Source organism: Ahaetulla prasina, chromosome 3 (assembly GCF_028640845.1).
Source record: "Ahaetulla prasina isolate Xishuangbanna chromosome 3, ASM2864084v1, whole genome shotgun sequence".
Classification (NCBI taxonomy): domain Eukaryota; kingdom Metazoa; phylum Chordata; class Lepidosauria; order Squamata; family Colubridae; genus Ahaetulla; species Ahaetulla prasina.
The window spans coordinates 119,315,936-119,335,918 of NC_080541.1; the positions used below are offsets into that span (position 1 = coordinate 119,315,936).

General features: G+C 40.5%; 1 protein-coding gene across 4 annotated transcripts in view; it reads right to left on the reverse strand.

Moving 5' to 3' along the window:
• The window catches only part of KIFAP3 (kinesin associated protein 3), a 220,783-nt gene that overhangs the window by 45,736 nt on the left and 155,064 nt on the right, over positions 1-19,983 (reverse strand). For all 4 annotated transcript variants that reach the window (XM_058177337.1, XM_058177338.1, XM_058177336.1 and 1 more), the window contains exon 11: positions 13,218-13,318. In XM_058177337.1, coding sequence (XP_058033320.1) covers positions 13,218-13,318 — 101 coding nt within the window. The remainder of the gene's footprint in view (positions 1-13,217; positions 13,319-19,983) is intronic.

The following is a 19,983-nucleotide window of genomic DNA, read 5'->3' on the forward strand; positions in this document are numbered from 1 at the left end:
GCAAACCAAGGCCTTCTGGGCCAGTATGGTGCCACCAGAATGACCTGTGCCCTGGTCTGCAGAATCCGACCAATTACCCGAGGAAGGATAGCCATCGGAGGGAAGGCATATAGTAGACCCCTGTGCCAAGGAAGACGGAGAGCGTTTACCCCTTCCGCCCCTGGCGCTGGGGACCTGGAGAAATACCAAGGAAGTTGATGGTTCGCTGGAGATGCGAAGAGATCGATGACCGGCTGTCCGAATCGCCTCACAATCTCTTTGAATAACTCCGGATCCAGTCTCCATTCTGCAGGATCCAGAGGTGCCCTGCTCAACCAATCTGCTCTGACATTGTCTATCCCGGCAATGTGTTCCGTCCTGATGGAAATCACGTTGCGCTCGGCCCAGCGACAAAGGCGATCCACCTCCGCCATAAGCCCCTTGGGTCGAGTGCCTCCCTGCCTGTTGATGTGGGCCTTCACCATGATGTTGTCTGTCAGGAGAAGCACATGTCGATCCCTCAAACAGTACCTGAAATGTCTGAGCGCTAACCTGGCTGCTCTCAGCTCCAGCCAATTTATGCTCCTCTTTGTCTCCCCCCTTGACCAAGAGCCCTGGATCACCTGGTCCTGACAATGAGCCCCCCAGCCTATCAGACTGGCGTCTGTTGTCACCGTGATGCGGTCCTGTTCCAAAAAATGGCAGCCCTTTTCCATGTTCCTGGACTTCCACCAGCGTAGAGACATTAGAACGTCTCCCGGGACCCTGACCTTGAACTGCAACATGTCCCTGCCTGACCTCTGAAACGGTAACATGAACCATTGTAGAGGCCTTGCATGAAACCTTGTCCACGGGACCACCTTTATGCAGGAAATCATCTTGCCCAGCAGAGATGAGAGTAACGCAAGCGGAACTGTCCTCTGTGAGCGAATCTGAACTACCAGGTCCTTGATGCTCTGAAGTCTGTCTGGGGACAAGAAAACTTGACCCTTCAGCGTATCTATTACTGCCCCTAAATGCAACAGCTAGTTCGTGGGAATGACATGACTCTTTCCCATGTTTATGGAGAAACCATGAGTCTGCAGACAAAGTATTGTCTCCCTCAAATCTTCTATTGCTTGTCTGTGAGAGACTGACTGCACCAAAATATCGTCCAGGTAGGCCTGAATCCGTATTGGACGAGCCCTGAGAAGCGCTCCTAACGCCGCCAGGATCTTCGTAAAAACCCTGGGGGCCGAGGCAAGGCCAAATGGAAGCGCTCGGTACTGCAAATGCTTGCCGTCGTAAAAGAACCTCAAGAACCTCCTGTGCTTCCGATTTATCGGAACATGAAAGTATGCCTCCGTAAGGTCTATGGAGGTCAAGAAGTCCCCCTTCCGGACATTCGTAAGGATTGACTGCAGGGAATGCATCTTGAACCTCCGATACTTCACATACCTGTTAATCCTTTCAGGTTGAGAATTGGTCGCAGCCCCCCCCCCCCGAGGCCTTCTGGATGACGAACAACATTGAGTAATAACTGCTCCATTGTTCGTGAACTGGAACGGGCTCCACCGCTCCGATGTTCAGCAAGTGCTGAACCGCAGTGTCCATGATCTCTCTTTTTGCCGCATCTCGAGACCTGGGACATCGAAATAAGACCGTCGGAGGGGGTGCAAGAAATTCTAGTGAGAGACCTGATGAAATGGTCTCCCTTATCCATAGATCGGAGGTGGCTTTCTCCCACTGGTCGGCGAACAGCCCTAGACAACCACCAATGGGAGCCTGATGCCTGCCGTCAGCGGTGTCTACGGAAGGAGCGGTTGCCCCTCCCCCGAAAAGGACGCCGTGACTGACCGCGGGACCTGCCTTTGTCAGAGGACCCCTCCTCTGAGTGATGATAGTGGCCCCACTGACCTCCCTGTGTTTGAAAACCTCTCTGATATCTGCCAAAGGCCGACCCCCAATAGGGACGAAAATAAGACTTCCGAAAGGAGGGGGGAAACCTGGTATCCCCTCTCCTTGACAAGGCTGTCAACACCTTCTTCTTCCCCTTAGTTTCCGTCAACACGGGCTCCAAAGCCTCACCAAACAACTTTGCACCTTTAAATGGCACAGAGGCCAATTGCCATCTGCGCTTTGTGTCTGCCTGCCAATTTTTTAACCAAAGAAACCTCTGTGCTGTGACCGAGGACGCAATCGACTTTGCCATATATTTTGCGGAGGACATAGTGGCATCCGCTGTGTATTCCACAGCTGTCACTATCTTGTTGAAATCCTGATGAGTCCTCAGATCGGTCACCGGCACTTTCTCCTGCATTTGTTTAAGCCACAGGAGGACGGCCCTGCTGAAGAAGGATGCAGCTGTGGCCGCCCTTATACCCCAGGCCGCCGCCTGATGAGTCTTCGTGAGGGCCTGCTCCAACTTCCGATCCTCTGGCTTCAAAACTTCCTCAGGTTCAACCAAAGTGGCCGAAGAGGAAGCCAGGGCCAAAACCGGGTCATCCACCTCAGGCACTCTCAGGAGTTCCATCAGGTCAGAAGCCGTGTTAAAAAACCGTCTCTCAAGGGAGGACATGTTCGGTAATGCGGCCGGGGCTTCCCACTGCTTCTTAATCATATCTAGAAATAATTGAGGGGCAGGAACTGTCTCCGTCTCCACCGTTGGTTCAGAAAAAAGCATGTCTGCAGGGTCCTGCTCTGGACAGGCGCCTTGTTCCCCTAGGAGTCCCTGTTTAGTAACCGCCTTAGCTATACTCAACAAGGCTTTAAAAAGATGAGGCCTGAACAGCCCTTTAAACATGGGCTGCTCCGGTAAAAAAACCTTCCTCCTCAGACAATTCCTGGTCCCATTGTTCATCCTCCATGGATGGGGAACTCTCCGCCTCTGATGGCGAATCAGAGCTGTCAGAACGCGACCCCATGTGTTCGTTCACTGGTTCTGTTTCTACCTGATCCCTATCCTGTGACTGGGCTTCCGCCCCAAGAACAGATTGTGCAGCTGCTTCTGAACTGCCACTCCTTGTCTTATGACAACGGCTCTTCGAGCCTTCAGTGGCAGCTCTCTGAGGTTGAGAAGCATCAGTGACCTCCATCTGGTCACTAAGTGAGGCATCCGACACCATATTTCTAAAACACATATAGAAATAAAATTACATATAAGTAAGCACCTTTTATAATTCCATGAATTTAATTTTTATTGTTTTTATTATTCTTATTATTCTTATTATTATTATCATCATTATCATTATTATCATTATTATCATCATTATCAGCTAAATCAGGCCTCTTCACTTCTTTACTCCAAAGGCCTATGCTGTACTGGAGGGCCGATCACCGAAACCCCATGACAGCCTCTTTTCTCTTTCTTCAGTTCAATTTTTTTTTTGTATTATTATTATTATTATTTTATTATTGTTATCATAACAAATTCTATGGAATACATATAAATGTCAATGTACAAGCCTCAATAACCAGTTACCATCTTTAGAACTCAGCAGCATTACAAGGGTTAATTCCCTAAACTGTTGGTCCTTTCCCTCTGCAGGTCAGAACGCCTGCTCAAAACTCCCAGCCATGCAGCCTGGAAACGGCTGCCTCAGGCTAAATCAGGCCTCTTCACTTCTTTACTCCAAAGGCCTATGCTGTACTGGAGGGCCGATCACCGAAACCCCATGACAGCCTCTTTTCTCTTTCTTCAGTTCAATTTTTATTTTTTTATTTTTTTATTTTTTTTATTTATTTTATTTTTATTTTTTTGGTATTATTATTATTTAATCTTTATTTGTTTATTTATTCTTTATTATTATTCTTGTTATCATATTATTCCTGTTTATTTTCCATATATATATATAGATAGAGATAGAGATATAGATAGAGATATAGATATCTCATTCATGTATTTATTTTCATCATCTTCTCTATACATATAAGGCCAGCCAGCTCCCAAAATGGCCACTGCCCTGGCTAGCCCCATGTGGCTTCCAACATGGTGCTCAAGAGCTTGTTCCTTCCTGTGCCTTCCCCACATATGGTGGGTATTCCAGCAAAGGCACCTGAAATCCGGAGCTTAAAATAGCAGCACAAACAAAAAATAAATAAATTGGAGGCAATGTGTTCTCAAACTTCCCCCGCTGCTCTGATTCTCCCCCAAAGGAGTAACCATGTGGAATCAGCAGCTTGATTTAAATCTCCCGGTACTCACACCATGTGCTCCCGGTACAAACAAGTTAAAATGGAGACAAACAAAATAAACTTTCCCTGCAGCTCCAAATAATAGTTTCCCCCGCTGCTCTCCACACACACACACACACACACTTTAACGATCCTCAGCCTTGTAATTAAACTCATCAAACACTTAAATAAGGTTCGCTCATTCCACTCAGCTTCTACATTTTCATAGAGGCTCCAAGAAAACTCATATTAATAAAAAACCTCAAACGCCTAAACAAAGATAGCTCATTTACTTACTCAGTTGATGCCATTTCAAAGAGAAAAGCACACATTTTCAAACTTCAACTCCTGCTAAATCCAAACACACAGGAGTAAACCCACAAAATGTCCTCATGAGCTCAGGACAGAGTTGAAAGTGGGAGGTCTACAAAGGGGGCGTCTCTTAAGTTTGAACCCTGTCCATAGAGCCAGAAGACAGAGTGGTACCCATGCCTGGAGTCACTCCTTCTCATACAGGAAAAAGGCCTGGATAATTTTCCTAAATTGGATTTACAAAAAAAGCCTTTTTAATGCTTTGAAGAATTTTGTGAGAAGGGACAAATAAAATGAAATCAAGTCCTAAAGATTTATTGGAAGGGTTTAAGGATCAAAAATATTAAAAGTGAAAGGAAGGTATATAAAGTTCGTTTTATTTGATTAAGGTAAAAATAGGTATGTTACAACACTTTTCAAATGACATTGTTTTAAGGATTTGTTTTATAGGCAAGACAAGAGATACATAAAGATCATTTGTTTCATTTTAAGAGAATGTGGTAACTTAGTAAAATCGTTTATACAATTTTTATACACTTGTTTACAAAAGTATGAGGAGACACAATAAGTGTCTGCTCTTTGAAACACAGCTTGGGTCCATAAATAAGAACCTTAGCCAATAGTCAAATATTTAATTGCTAGGTGATTTTATATATTGGATACATCCAACTTTGCCTTTACTGCTGATGTTGTCATAGATTTGTCCACCCCCAAGATGTATTTCAGGAAATCAGACTATATCTGATTTATGCATAGTTCTACACTGTATGTAATAATTGAATTATTTCACCTTGATTATTAGAACTAGGAATCAAGAGACCTATGGTCAGTGAGTTGCATTATGACAACAATAACTAGTTACCTGGAGATGATTTAGGGCACAATATGCTTCCCTTCAGATTTTCACTATTGGGAAAGGCAATTGAAGTTGGAAGGCTGTAGCCCTTAAAAAACTCTTCCTGAAATGTGGGAACCAGAAATTTTTTTCTATGAAAACAATTCCTAGGTACACATAGGATTTAACCTGATTTCTATAGCAATGTTCAGGCTCCAGTTACACTTAGTCCCTCTATTCCTGAAGACAACCAGTTTGGCCTTGGACTTATTAATGTTAAGATATTTAAAAACAGTATGAACTGAACCTGTGCAGTAAACTTACCATCCCTACTTAGGAATGCAACATTAATATTATATCATTTCCATAAAATAGGATTACAAATTTATTTTTAACTTTGGACATCTGGATCTGCCAGATATATAGCTTGAACTATACATTTTGCAACTGGCTTTCTTCAAATTAACAGCTTTTCTAGTATCTGTAATAAACTTAAAAATCTTATGAACAGCAAGACTCTGACTTTGAGTCTTTTAGTTCTAATATAAGTCTGGATAAAGGCTGACATTTGAGATACCTCTGGGAAAAGTTAAGTATAGATGTTTGTTTTACCCCGTCTGTGCCAGAACAAACATCCAGCTTTGATTGCCTCTTTTACAACAGTGAAACTCCGAAAGGAAGTATATTCTGCCCTAAATCATCCTCCAGGCTGCTAGTTACTATAGGTTTCTGCAGGATGGGGCTAAAGGCTGTGTGTGCATGTGTAGAGTACTGTACATATGTGCTACTATTATTTATTAGAACCTGCTGTAAGAATAATGAAACCTGAAACTTAATTATAGCCAGAGACCAGTATGCAGTATTATAATATGTTGTTTTTGTAGTTTACAAATTAGGGTAGAATTAAACTTGCTACAGTAGGTAACTAATACTTTAATCAAAATAATAAAACTTAAAATTGAAAGAAAATTTAATACATTATCAATAAGCTATTATACCCAGAAACTTAAAACATTTTTTAAATGCCATAAACCTATTTCTGCGTATTTACAACTGAAAATGAATCTTTTTATTTTTTAAAAAAATACTTAGAATCTGTACTAAACTGAGTTCCTTATTTTAAAAAATGGAAGGAGTCCTGTAATTTTATCTAGAATAGTTCAAAGTTTTTAGAATAATCCTTTAGTATGAGTTCCATGTTTCCATTATGTCTTCATTTAATTTGATTGCTACTCGTGCCACTTCAAAGGAAAGTATAATTGCTACCAAATAGGAAATATCAAAATTAAATTTGTTCTGCTTTTACTGCAACCATTGTCATCTTTTCTTCATTTAGAAGGAGAGCAATAAAAGGGTTACAACGGGTACAACGAACAGAGTAGTTTTCAATCAGACAAGTCCCACGTTGGGTATCAGATGCCACAGCGGAGGACTAGAATCACTGTGTCTAGACTCTCTGGCACCTGACTTCACTTATTTACCAGTGACCAGAGGCCAACCCCCAACTGCTTTCTTTTCATACACCTCAGTCCAGTTCTCTCTATCCCCAGCTCACACATCTTTGAATGATTATGCCAGACCTGCATGCCTCTGACTGGCTATTCCCTAACTCTAATGTTTGAAGTAAAGCTCTGGTTTCTTCAGCAGATAATCGAGGACAAAAGCTAAAGGAGCTGTCAACTGAGGACGTTTACCAGCATTAAGCTAAAAAAAGTAGATCAAAGAGGGACCAAACAGAAAAGCAAAGTGGATAAGTCAGCTGCAGCTTGCCTACTATTCTGTGGAAGAATATTAAATATCACTATGACATCACTGCAAAACCATGCTCTTTGATTGGCCGGACTATTACCTATGTGCTGTTAAAAACATATGGTTTATATTTGCACCTATTTAAATAATGCTTGTGATGGTGGGATCTAAACAAGAATAGACTTTAACTCTAACTACAATTTCATCAATCAATCTACAGAAGGTTTGAAAAAGTTTTCTAGTGATATTGCATTCTTATCAACTATTAAAGTGATGCAACACAATCCAATGAGCCTGCAAGTTCTATACTTGAAACAAACAGAACTTTGAAACAGAATTAAACAACAAAAGTTTGATACTTCTGTACAGTCTGCAAAATTATGATAAACTGGAAGCTTATAGTTTACATTTCTGAAAGGGAAGAATCTAATCTCAATCCCACTGTTATGATAGTTATGCAAAAATATGGAAGAAAAATGAAAAAGTAAGCATTTATTTTGGACTATTTCTAAACACTGTGTAAGAATTATCAATAAACAGTGCCTTCACAGAGCAATGGTACAAACAAGTGTAAGTAACAACCACAACTAGGAGCAGCAACTCATTTGTTATGCAAAGCACAGTTATTTATTTATTTATTTATTTTATTTATTTTTCAGATTTATATACCGCCCTATCTCCCTAAGGACTCAGGGCGGTTCACAGGCAATTAAAAGCAAACATATAAATACAATTTAAAATAACACATAAAAAACTTATTAAATAGCCAAATTATTAAAACAATATAAATACTAAAAACCCCATTAAAACCAATAAATTTAAAAAACTAACCCAGCCCCGCGCAAATAAATAGGTGTGTTTGAGCTCATGACGAAAGGTCGGGAGGTCCGGAAGTTGACGAAGTCCTGGAGGGAGTTCGTCCCAGAGGGTGGGAGCCCCCACAGAGAAGGCCCTTCCCCTGGGCGTCGCCAGACGGCACTGCCTAGCCGACGGCACCCTGAGGAGTCCCTCTCTGTGGGAGCGGACGGGTCGGTGAGAGGTATTCGGTAGCAGCAGGTGGTCCCGTAAGTTATGCAAAGCAAAGCAAAGTAAGTGAAAGCATGAATGGGCTTATGGGCTTACTTCAGCTTTCCTTTGGTTTACAGGTCTGCCAAGGTCATAAATGCTAGGAATGATTGTAAAGATATACAATCTCAAAAATCTCAAAATACAGGTAGCAGCTATGGAATGATTTTCCCCAGATTAATCTGGTGCACCAACTGTGCCCTTTCTTAGATTGAGATTGTTTTCTCATAGTCTCTTATGTCTTAGTCACTTAGCCTGTGGACTACTGCAAAGCATTCTTAATGGATCTGCCTTTGAAAACTACTCAAAAGCTGCAGCTGGTCCCAAATGCAGTGTCATAAGAAATTATGGACCCACTTCTACTGTATGAGCTGCATTGGTTACCAGTAACATTCAGTGAAATTCAATGTGCTAGTTGTAAACTATGCACCCCTTCATGGTACAATGCCTAATTGCCTTTCTTCCATTGTTTATCCCTATTTGAAAAGATCAGACAGAGTACCCATAGTCTAGGTCCTATCTTCATAACAGTATCTTCTAATGGCCCTAGGTAGCACCTGTGCTTTGGAATAGTATCCCAGCAAAGATTCAAGTTGCCTCAAAATTGCTGTCCTTTAAATAGGTCCTGTAACCTAGCTGTTCCTCTAGGTCAGGGCTTTCAAATTCCCGGCCCGCGGGCCAGATGAGTCACGCATTGTCCACATCCACATCTGGTTTAGCAAAGGGGGAAAAGTCCCAATATGTCATGTGACACTACCGTGAGGATGTGAGTTTGACACCCCTGCTCTAGGTGTTGGATCAAGAAGGGTATGCCTTGATGGGAATTGTACTCTGTTAAGAGTATTAGTCCCCATGCTTTTGCTTTCATTTTATATTTATTATACTGGGTGTGTGTTCAAAGCTGCAAATTTGTTGACATTTAGGAAGAAATATTGAAACAATTGTGAAATACAACACTATAGTAATGTAGTTGACTCTTATGAATTACTAAAATGCTCATGTCTGTAACCTTTAACTGGGTGAAACAGTGCATCATAGGGCAATTTTTTTCAAACATGGTACCTCAAATGGACTAATTTACAGAATGCCAGGACACATTACGTCCATGAGAATGAAATTTTGAAAAGTTTTTGCCCCTTCAACACAACCGTGCTACGACAGTGATGTGATCTTCATTTATAACAGTCCCAAATGCCTTCCCACAAGTCAATGGGGAAGCCTGCAGGGAGAACGCCAATGGGGATCACGTGACTGCAGCTGACAGTGCTGTGACCTAGGCTTACAGAGGCATTACAATACCCAATTAGTCCCCAAAAAACCTATTTTATTGTAACAGCTAAGAATTACGTACATTCCCAGCTGAGACCCAATTACTTGCAAAAAAAGTCCTTCAGAAGAAGTCCTTCAGAATACTCCCCAACCTTTATCTTCTTTGACATTTTGCCAAAGGCCTTACTTGGCAAGGCCCCACTGAGTTCAGAAACAAACAAGAGATACTGACTGGAAACAGAGTTAGCAACGTTGCTTTCCTGCAAAAGGCCCAAGTGCCTTGTTTCTCTTTTAAGCCTTATGGGAGAGGCCAATCATCTCCTGGCCTTACTCCCGAGTCGTCCCTTTTGCTTTTGCTGCTCTTGCCTTCTGGCAGCCCTGCGCATGCGTGCACTAGGAACAGGCTCCTCCTGTTCCTCTGCCTCTCTGCTGGGGGCTGCGGAGTCCGTGCATCACTCCAATGCAGAGCCTCGTCTGGACCTTCCCCAGACTCCAGGACTGGGCCGTATTCCTCCCGTCTCCTCACTGTCCAACTCCGCTGCCAGCTCCACAGGCTACTGGTGGACCACAAGAGACTGTAGGAGCACAGCATTGAGTTTAGACTTCCAATTTCCTCCTGGGAACCTTGCAGGGAAGGTTCTAAGTTTCTGGGATAAGTCTCCCATATCCGCACAATCTTTGCTAGTCTCTTTGCACACACAAATATATTTGAAAGGATGACCCAATGGGTCACAGGTTGTCTAATATTAATTATATTATTTTCAGGGATGAATCAAAATAGATGTTAGGAATATGAGATTACTATTAACATAACATAACATCAGAGTTGGAAGGGACCTTGGAGGCCTTCCAGTCCAACCCCCTGCCCAGGCAGGAAACCCTACACCATCTCAGTCAGATGGTTATCCAACATTTTCTTAAAAATTTCCAGTGTTGGAGCATTCACAACTTCTGAAGGCAAGTCGTTCCACTTATTAATTGTTCTAACTGTCAGGAAATTTCTCCTTAGTTCTAAGTTGCTTCTTTCCTTGATCAGTTTCCACCCATTGCTTCTTGTTCTACCCTCAGGTGCTCTGGAGAACAGCCCAACTCCCACTTCTCTGTGGCAGCCCCTGAGATATTGGAACACTGCTATCATGTCTCCCCTAGTCCTTCTTTTTGTTAAACTAGACATACCCAGTTCCTGCAACCGTTCTTCATATGTTTTATCCTCCAGTCCCCTAATCATCTTTGTTGCTCTTCTCTGCACTCTTTCTAGAGTCTCAACATCTTTTTTACATCGTGGCGACCAAAACTGGATGCAATATTCCAAGTGTGGCCTTACCAAGGCATTATAAAGTGGTACTAGCACTTCACGTGATCTTGATTCTATCCCTCTGTTTATGCAGCCCAGAACTGTGTTGGCTTTTTTAACAGCTGCTACACACTGCTGGCTCATATCTAGATGGTTATCCACTAGGACTCCAAGATCCCTCTCACAGGTACTACTATTGAGCAAGGTACCACATATACGGTACTGGTGCATTTTGTTTTTGGCCTAAATGTAGAACCTTACTTTTTCACTGTTGAATTTCATTTTGTTAGATAGCCCCCAATGTTCAAGTCTGTCAAGATCTTTCTGTAACTTGAGCCTATCTTCTGGAGTGTTGGCTATTCCTGCCAGCTTGGTGTCATCTGCAAATTTGATGAGTTCCCCATCTATCCCCTCGTCCAAGTCATTGATGAAGATGTTGAAGAGTACTGGGCCTAAAACAGAGCCTTGGGGTACTCCACTGCATACTTCCTCCATGTGGATGTAGTTCCGTTGAGGACTACACGTTGAGTGCGGTTGGTCAGCCAGTTACGAATCCATCTGGTGGTGGTGCTGTCTAACCCACATTTTTCTACTTTATCTAGTAGTAGGTTATGGTCTACTTTATCAAATGCTTTACTGAAGTCCAAGTAAATTATATCAACAGCATTCCTCTGGTCTACTAATTTTGTCATTTTGTCAAAGAATGCGATAAGATTAGTCTGGCATGATCTGTTTTGACAAACCCATGTTGGCTTTTGGTTATTACTTTGTTTGCTTCTAGGTGTTCGTGATTCGTTGCTTGATTATCTTTTCCAGAATCTTCCCGTATTGAGGTCAGACTGATAGGTCTGTAGTTTCCTGGATCTGTTTTTTCCTTTTTGAAGATGGGAACTACATCAGCTCTTTTCCAGTCCTCTGGCAGCTCCTGTGCTCCAGGATCTTTGAAAGATATAGTTCAGTGGTTCTGAGATCACGCCTGCCAGTTCCTTCAGAACCTTGGGGTGTAATCCATCCGTCCTGGTGATTTGAACTCGTCTAGGGTAGACAGGTGTTCACTTACCATTTTCTTCCCTATTTTAACTTGTGTTTCTAATCTGTTTTTGTAGTGCTGTTTTTGATAGGTTGGATTGTTTTTCCTTTTGTGTAAAGACAGATGCAAAATATGAGTTAAGTAGATCTGCTTTCTCCCTGTTGCTTGTCATCTTCTTGCCACTTTCTCCCAGCAATGGGCCAATTGTTTCCTTGACTTTTTTCTTGTTTTTAACATGTTGGAAGAAGCTTTTTTTATTATTTTTTACTTTTGTCGCTAGCCTTTGTTCATTGTGAGCCTTAGCTTTCCTCACTTCATCTTTACAGGCTCGGGCTATTTGCTGATATTCTGCCTTAGTTATTTGCCCCTCTTTCCACTTTTTATATTTGTCCTTTTTGTCTTTCAATTTGTCAGATAGTTCTTTATGCATCCATGCTGGTTTCTTTTGTGATCTACTATTTTTCTTCTTCATTGGTATTGTGTTAGACTGTGCTTTTATATTTTATGTACACTTACAGGAAAGGATGCTTCATTAAACTCAGCAGGACTTTTTTTTCTAAATCATGATGCTGCAATCTTTCTCTGTGTATGCGTGTGTGTGAGGGAGGGAGTGTATAAGCTATTGTGATTGTTTGTATATATAAAAAATACATTTTATTGCTGAAATGTTGAATTATAGGTGCTTGAAAAAGCAAACATCCATTAGCATCTCTTAAAAGTTTCAGAATGCTTTCACAGTAAGAAATCTGAATGCTAAGATCTTTATAACAAGTAATATAACCCATTAATAATATCACAAATTCATAACAATATTGTATTAAATATATATTTCACACTGTCAAAATTTATGGTGGGGATTTGCACACTTATGTATCAAAATTTCATTACAGAATATGAAATAAATACTGTGGACGTGATCCAACCTAAATAGCACTGTTTACAATAAAGTAACATTTCTAAATGACTAAACTCCAAAAATACTAAACAAAGGTTAATTTGTGCAATAATTAGATTCATGTTGTACATATGTGTACTAAACACTCACATGTAACTGGAACAGAAAACTATCAACTAAGCAGAATTACTAACAAAAGAAATGTTTTGAATGAACCAGATCAAGAATATCAAGTTACTGAATATATCAATACAATCTAGTGCTGTTATTGAAAAATGCATGGAAATATAAAATTGCAAGGACCCCAGTGTTATTTAAAAATCTCAACAGCAAAGTAGGATAAATATACCCCCAAAAGTTGCCCTATGAGATATTTATAAAATTCTTTTTTAAAAAAGATGTGTTTAAATGCTATCATTATAATTTAAATAGTGCAACCATAATAAAAAAATAGTTCAGCATTTGCATGTAGAATTAAATACTATTCAACAAAACTGAAAGGACAAAACCATTTACAGAACTAAGATCATATTACCCCGCCCTTAAACTTTACCTGGAGACCCTCCGGCTGTTGACCCTTGCTTTAATTTAAGGACTTTTAAAATAGAAATAATATGAAGGAAGAAAACATACCTACCTGAGGTATACAGTCAGTATAAGCAAACATTGATTTAAAACGATCATCCATGCTTATATGATAGAGAATACACATAGCCACTTGTTTATAATTTTCATTTCCTGGGGGAGAAGGAAAGCATTTATATGAATTACACACACACACACACACACATATATATAAAAATTAGTCACATCTAATTTACATTTAACCACATTTAACATAACATAATAACAGAGTTGGAAGGGACCTTGGCGGTCTTCTAGTCCAACCCCCTGCCGAGGCAGGAAACCCTATACCATTTCAGACAAATGGCTATCCAACATTTTCTTTAAAATTTCCAGTGCACCAACACTGGAAATTTTTAAGAAAATGTCGGATAGCCATTTGTCTGAAATGGTATAGGGTTTCCTGCCTCGGCAGGGGGTTGGACTAGAAGACCTCCAAGGTCCCTTCCAACTCTGTTAGAAACTCTTTTCGTAAGACTACCTGTATAGCAATAAATCTGAATAATGATGAGCTCATTAATAAATATTGGGTGAATTTCATTCAATTGTCTTTGCATTCATAATACAATTCTGAAATATTTGTTCATTTTCAATGAGGTCAATTAATCCTCAAAACATATTCATTAGTAGTCATAACTGACTATTCTATGTAAGATATTGCCGTTATAAAATATACTCAGTTGTTTATAGAAAAAATACTGTTTCAATTTGCAGCTGTGGTTCATCTGGAACAGTTGAAGTGGAAAATATTGTCCCTTGGGCTATTTTCACACCACATTTTCAACAAATTTAAAGTTTGAACTACACATATCTTGGATCTCAAGTTTAAAATTATTCTAAGCTTTTGAACAATAAGCCACAAAATATCAGTTGTAGAGCAGAACTATTTTATTCTTCTCATTAGGACACCATTCCTATAATTTTAAGGCTTGATTTTCTAACTTGGGACTTGCCAACCTCATTCATCAAAGCCAATTCAAAGCATCTGACCTAGAGAATACACTGCAGTGACTGGAAACTCATACATAGATGCAAGAAGTGTATGCTTCTGAAGAATCAAAATCTATTAAGAGAGATTTAGGAGTTGTTTCTTAGTATATGAAATGCCTTCTCTTGCTGACTTCAACCATCCCAAATAGACAATAACTGGGTTGACACATGGGCACACACATTATATTAAGCCATAATAGTTTGGTTTTTACTTGGTGTTATGTGTGACTATGATTTGTAAACACAATGATTGAATTTAGCCTTCCCCAAACTCAGTGTCAACTCCCTACCTCTTAGGGAATTGTGGGTTAGTTATGCTAGTTAAGCAATTCTGGAAGTTGCCCTACTTCCAGAAGTACCTAAATTGGAGAATTTGGTTTAGGTCTCCTGCTGATTGGTTTAATAGTTTTTAGTGGGTTTCTTATGCTTTTAGTTATTTTTATTGCTTTTGTATTTTTCATTTCATTATATGAGTTGGGTGGCTACATGAATGGAACAAATTACAGTCATATGTGAAATGCCTGCTGAATATTGTCAACTACTTTTTACTTTCACCCAAAGTTGGCATTAAAAACCCAAAGTTGGTATTAAAAACTACACAACAGTGTAGTATAAGCCATTCTGTTTCTCCATGATGTATTGGAGTAACACTATGGTTTTGAATTAAGTGACTTAACACAACAAGAAGAACGAACAGCCTTTTTGTGATCATGGTCCGTTAAACCATTTTTTGATTTCTGATGACTGCAGGAGTTACAAATGTGACACAACAATGCCACTAGAGAGATTAGGGTACAGAATTTATGAACCAATTTATGAAAGTCAGCAGGGTTCTTTGAAATGAATAAAATTCGCAGATTACACAAAAACTTTAATGCACCTATAATTCTGCATCACTTTGGTTGCTTAAAGGAAAAAAACCCCACACCCCTGTCATTCATTAATTAAGATACTGAATTCAGAAATATAACTTCCTTAGAAATATACATTAATTTTTGTGAAAGGTACTTCACAAATTAGATTTCTTTAAATGTGTACAACTGAAAAAAAATTGTTATCATGTGCTACTCGTGTTTGGAAGATAAAGAGACTTTGCTGTACTTGTCTTCAAAGAAATTATTTAATATTTTAAAAACAATATATTTAGACATTGCAAGCAAAGTCACTAGACATGCCAAAATATCCAAGAGGAGAGCCAGTCTGGGGTAGTGGTTAAGAAGCTGGTCTCAAAACCAGGAGACTGTGAGACTGAGTCCTGCCTTAAGCAAGAAAGTGAGTTGGGTAACCTCGAGCCAGTCATTCTCTCTCAGCCCAACATAACTCACAGGGTGCTTGTTGTGGGGAAAATAGGAGGAGGAAATATTATGTCTTGAGTTACTTATGAAGTAATAAAAGTGGGATAACAGTTTAATTAAAAAATGGGGCAGAGCACTCTCCTGTGAACTTATTTATATTTTAATTGTTTTTAATAGTAATTAAGATTTTAAGTGTTTATTTTATTGTATGCTATCAGTGAAATGAACTATATGTGCTTGATAAATAAATAAATAAAAACATGGAGCGGGGGCTGATATAGATTGTACAGAGTAGCACAAAATCCACCTTCAAAATAAATCTCTTGAATAGTTACCATTGTCTGCAGACCAATTTTTTTATTCTTCATATGTTACAACCAATTACCGCTAGGAAGAAATGGACACCTTAGGCAACATTCACACACAAAATATTGAAACCAGCTGTAGCAGAACTGCTGTAAGAATGAAGGTTATTCCATTTAATTGGAAAAACAAGAGGAAACATAACATTTTACTGCTATAAGTAACTTCAAGCAATCTTGATAAGATATTGCTGAACTCTTAAGGCAGGACATATGTTTTCTGTTACGTTCTGCTGCATCTAACTTTTATTGTTTGCTCACTTAATTGGGTTGGGAAATACATGTTTCTTTATAAGTTAAATTAGACTTAATTAGAAAAACACTGCTGCTTTTAATAAGTAACTTCTTTCTCATACATATATATTGCTTAATATATAGTTTTATATTCAATATGAAAAGGACAAATAGTTTTTAAAAAATAGCTTTTGAAAGGACCATTCATAAAAATAACAATATTAATAAGGTGCCATAGCTGAGACAGAGGAAGTACAATACAAAGCAAAACATAAATTAACAAAGCAAGCCTTTTGATTAAGGAGAATGAAAAATGAAAACATGGAGAAAAGATAAAAATCATTTACAGCAGGGGTCAGAGTGTTCCAATTTAAAAATGTCAATGATGAAAAAAAGTGTGAAATTTTGAGCTGATTATCAGAAATAATTCTTTAGAGCTCTGATTTCAAAAAAAAATTTACTCTCCAGAAAATTTCACATTTTTAAGTAGCACCTTTAAGAATTTGTGGAGATTAGAATGTTCTGATGAATAAATAACATGTATTTTCTTATTTTTCTTAACTTTCATTGTATGTCGCAAAAAAGAATGGTCGCTGTTTTACAATCTGAAGCATCACTAAAAAAATATAAAAGGAGTGAGTCAAGATCAGAGCACAACTGGGAAGTATATACCAGTTACTTCCAGTAAGTTGCTCTGCAATACCAGAATACCCATTACTTAAATTCTTCTTGCTACATATACGGGATTAGTTATTAATCTCCAAAGACCTATGCAAGGGTCTTCTTTGTAGACTTTAGTTCAGCATTCAATACCATCATTCCAGACACTCTTCTAACTAAGCTAAACCAGCTACAGATACAGGAACAGACTTGTAAGTGGATCACAAGCTTCCTAACAAACAAGAAGCAGCAGCAGGTGAAGCTAAGCAAGGTCACATCAGATACCTGTACAATTAGCACAGCCCCACCCCCCAAGGCTGTGTGCTCTCCCTACTTCTCTTCTCTCTGTATACCAATGACTGCATCTCCAATGATCGATCCGTTAAGCTACTGAAGTTCGCAGATGACACAACAGTGATTGGTCTCATTCGAGACAATGATGAATCTGCATATAGACAAGAGGTCGAATGACTAGCCTTGTGGTGCGACCAAAACAATCTGGAACTGAACACACTCAAAACCGTAGAAATGGTGGTAGACTTTAGGAGAAACCCTTCCATACTTCCACCTCTCACAATACTAGACAACACAGTATCAACAGTAGAAACCTTCAAATTTCTAGGTTCTATCATATCGCAAGATCTCAAATGGACAGCTAACATCAAAAACATCATCAAAAAAGCACAACAAAGAATGTTCTTTCTGCGCCAACTCAGAAAGCTCGAACTGCCCAAGGAGCTGCTGATACAGAGGAATTATTGAGTCTGTCATTTGCACCTCTATAACTGTCTGGTTCGGTTCTGCAACCCAACAAGACAGACACAGACTTCAGAGAATAATTAGAACTGCAGAAAAAACAATTGCTACCAACCTGCCTTCCATTGAGGACCTGTATACTGCATGAATTAAGAAGAGGGCCGTGAAAATATTTACAGATCACTCACATCCTGGACATAAACTGTTTCAACGCCTACCCTCAAAACGACGCTATAGAGCACTGCACACCAGAACAACTAGACACAAGAAAGGTATCTATAGAGGGCCCATTCCCCAGTGTACATGGGGATTTGGCAGATGTCTTCAGCGAGAAGGAATCTGAGGTCTTACCGCCTCACCGCCCGACTGCGCCATTGAGTTGATACCGGGAGTCACACTATCAAAGCCCCGTATGTACTCAATGACACCAAAGGAGCTCAAGGAACTACGACATTATATAGACAGGAACCTAACCAGGGGATTCATCCAGTCCAGCAAGTCACATTTGGCCACACCCATTTTGTTCAGGGAGAAAAAGGACGGGGTCTACGCTTGTGTATTGACTTCTGTGGAATAAATGGGGTGTATGTGGGGCATTTATACCTATTAACACTCATGAAAGATCTCATCGCCACCTTAGCAACAGGCCACATTTTTACAAAATTCGACCTGCAGGAAGCATATTACCGGGTGCGTATCCGACCAGGGGACGATTGGAAGACCATGTTCAATTGTCCCCTGGGGAACTATCAGTTCCAGGTTATGCCATTTGGATTGCACCCCCCCCCCCCCCCCGGCTGTGTTCATGCAGTTGATCAACAAGGTTCTGCGTGAGCATTTGTACCGGGGGGTACTTGTACACCTGTTTGACATTTTGATTTATACCACGACTATGGCGGAACATACCCAGTTGGTGAGGCAGGTATTACAAAAGCTGCTGGCCGCTATTTGTGAAACTCTCCAAGTGTAAGGTTCATAGAACACAGTTGGATTACTTGGGTTATCGAATATCTAGTGAAGGGGTGGAGATGGATCCTCGTAAGATCCAAGCAGTGGTGGGATGGCAAGCACCGTGGACAAGGGAACAGCTACAAAACTTCATCAGTTTTGCCAACTTTTATTGGCAATTAATTCCATCGTTTGCTCAGGTGGCATTGCCCAACAGACCTACTATGTACCAAACCAGCCATAACAAAACCAAGACCAGGCCAGGGATTGAATTGGATGCCCGACTACCAATGGGCGTTTGAGGAGCTAAAAACCCTCTTTGCCCGTGAACCAGTCTTGAAATGGACGTTGACTTACCTGAACGTCCCTTCTAGGTGCGCTGCTGGAGAACACCCCGATCTGACACAATCTTTTGTAGTACAGGTGGATGCAAGCAACGTGGCTCTGGGAGTCATCCTGTTACAAAGGAACCATCAGGGTAGAATGCAGCCTTGTGCCTACACATCCCGAAAGCTCATGCCAACGGAACGAAGCTGGGTGATTTGGGAGGAGGTCTTCGCACTCCTAACATGGTGACACCTTCTTGAGGGAGCGAGGCAACCATTTGAAGTGCAAACAGACCACAAAAACCTGGAAGCCCTCCAAACCCCAAGAAGGTTGTCCCTGAAACAGGTAAGGTGGGCGCAATGGTTTACCTTCAAATTGAAGTACGTTCCGGCGGGTAAAAAATTTTTAGCCAATGTGCTATCCCATATACCTCAGTATAACAGCAGACAAGAAGAGATAGTATAGGTCATTATCCTTCCTAGTCATCCAGTAAGATGCACTACAGACAAGGCTCCGGTTAATGCATGGCATGACGACGTATGCAGTACTTTGTTAACAGATCCTTGGTTATTGGAAAATAAAGCATTGTTGACACATAGGGAGGGCCTCACCTGGAAGGGAGAAAGGCTGTACATTCCCACAGATCTCCAGCCTCCAGTACTGAAACGATGCCATTATGTCAGACCAGCTGGTCAATTCAGCTTTCTTAAGAAACTGCATCTGGTGAAACAACAGTTCTGGTGGCCACAGATGCGGGCAGAGATCGAGGCCTACATAAAGAGTTGTCTAGTATGTGCAGTAACTAAACCATGACCAGGCAAACCACTCAGCTTATTACAACCAGTGGCTGATCCCAGTCAGCCATGGGATGAAATCGCCATGGATTTCATTGTTAATCTCCCAGACAGCAGCGGTCATACAGTAATATGGACAGTGATAGACTTGTTTTCGAAACAGGCCCACTTCATCCCTTGCAGCAGGATACCATTGGCCCAACAGTTGGCAAAATTGCTTATCCAGCATATCTACCGTTTGCACAGGGTGCCACATCGCATCATTTCAGATAGAGGGGTGAAGTTTACCCCCAGATTCTGGCGAGACTTCATAAAGCTAATAGGGTCATCACAGGGGTTAAGCTCAATGTTCCACCCTAGCACCAATGGAGCATCTGAAAGGACCAATGCTATGGTGGAACACTACCTGAGAT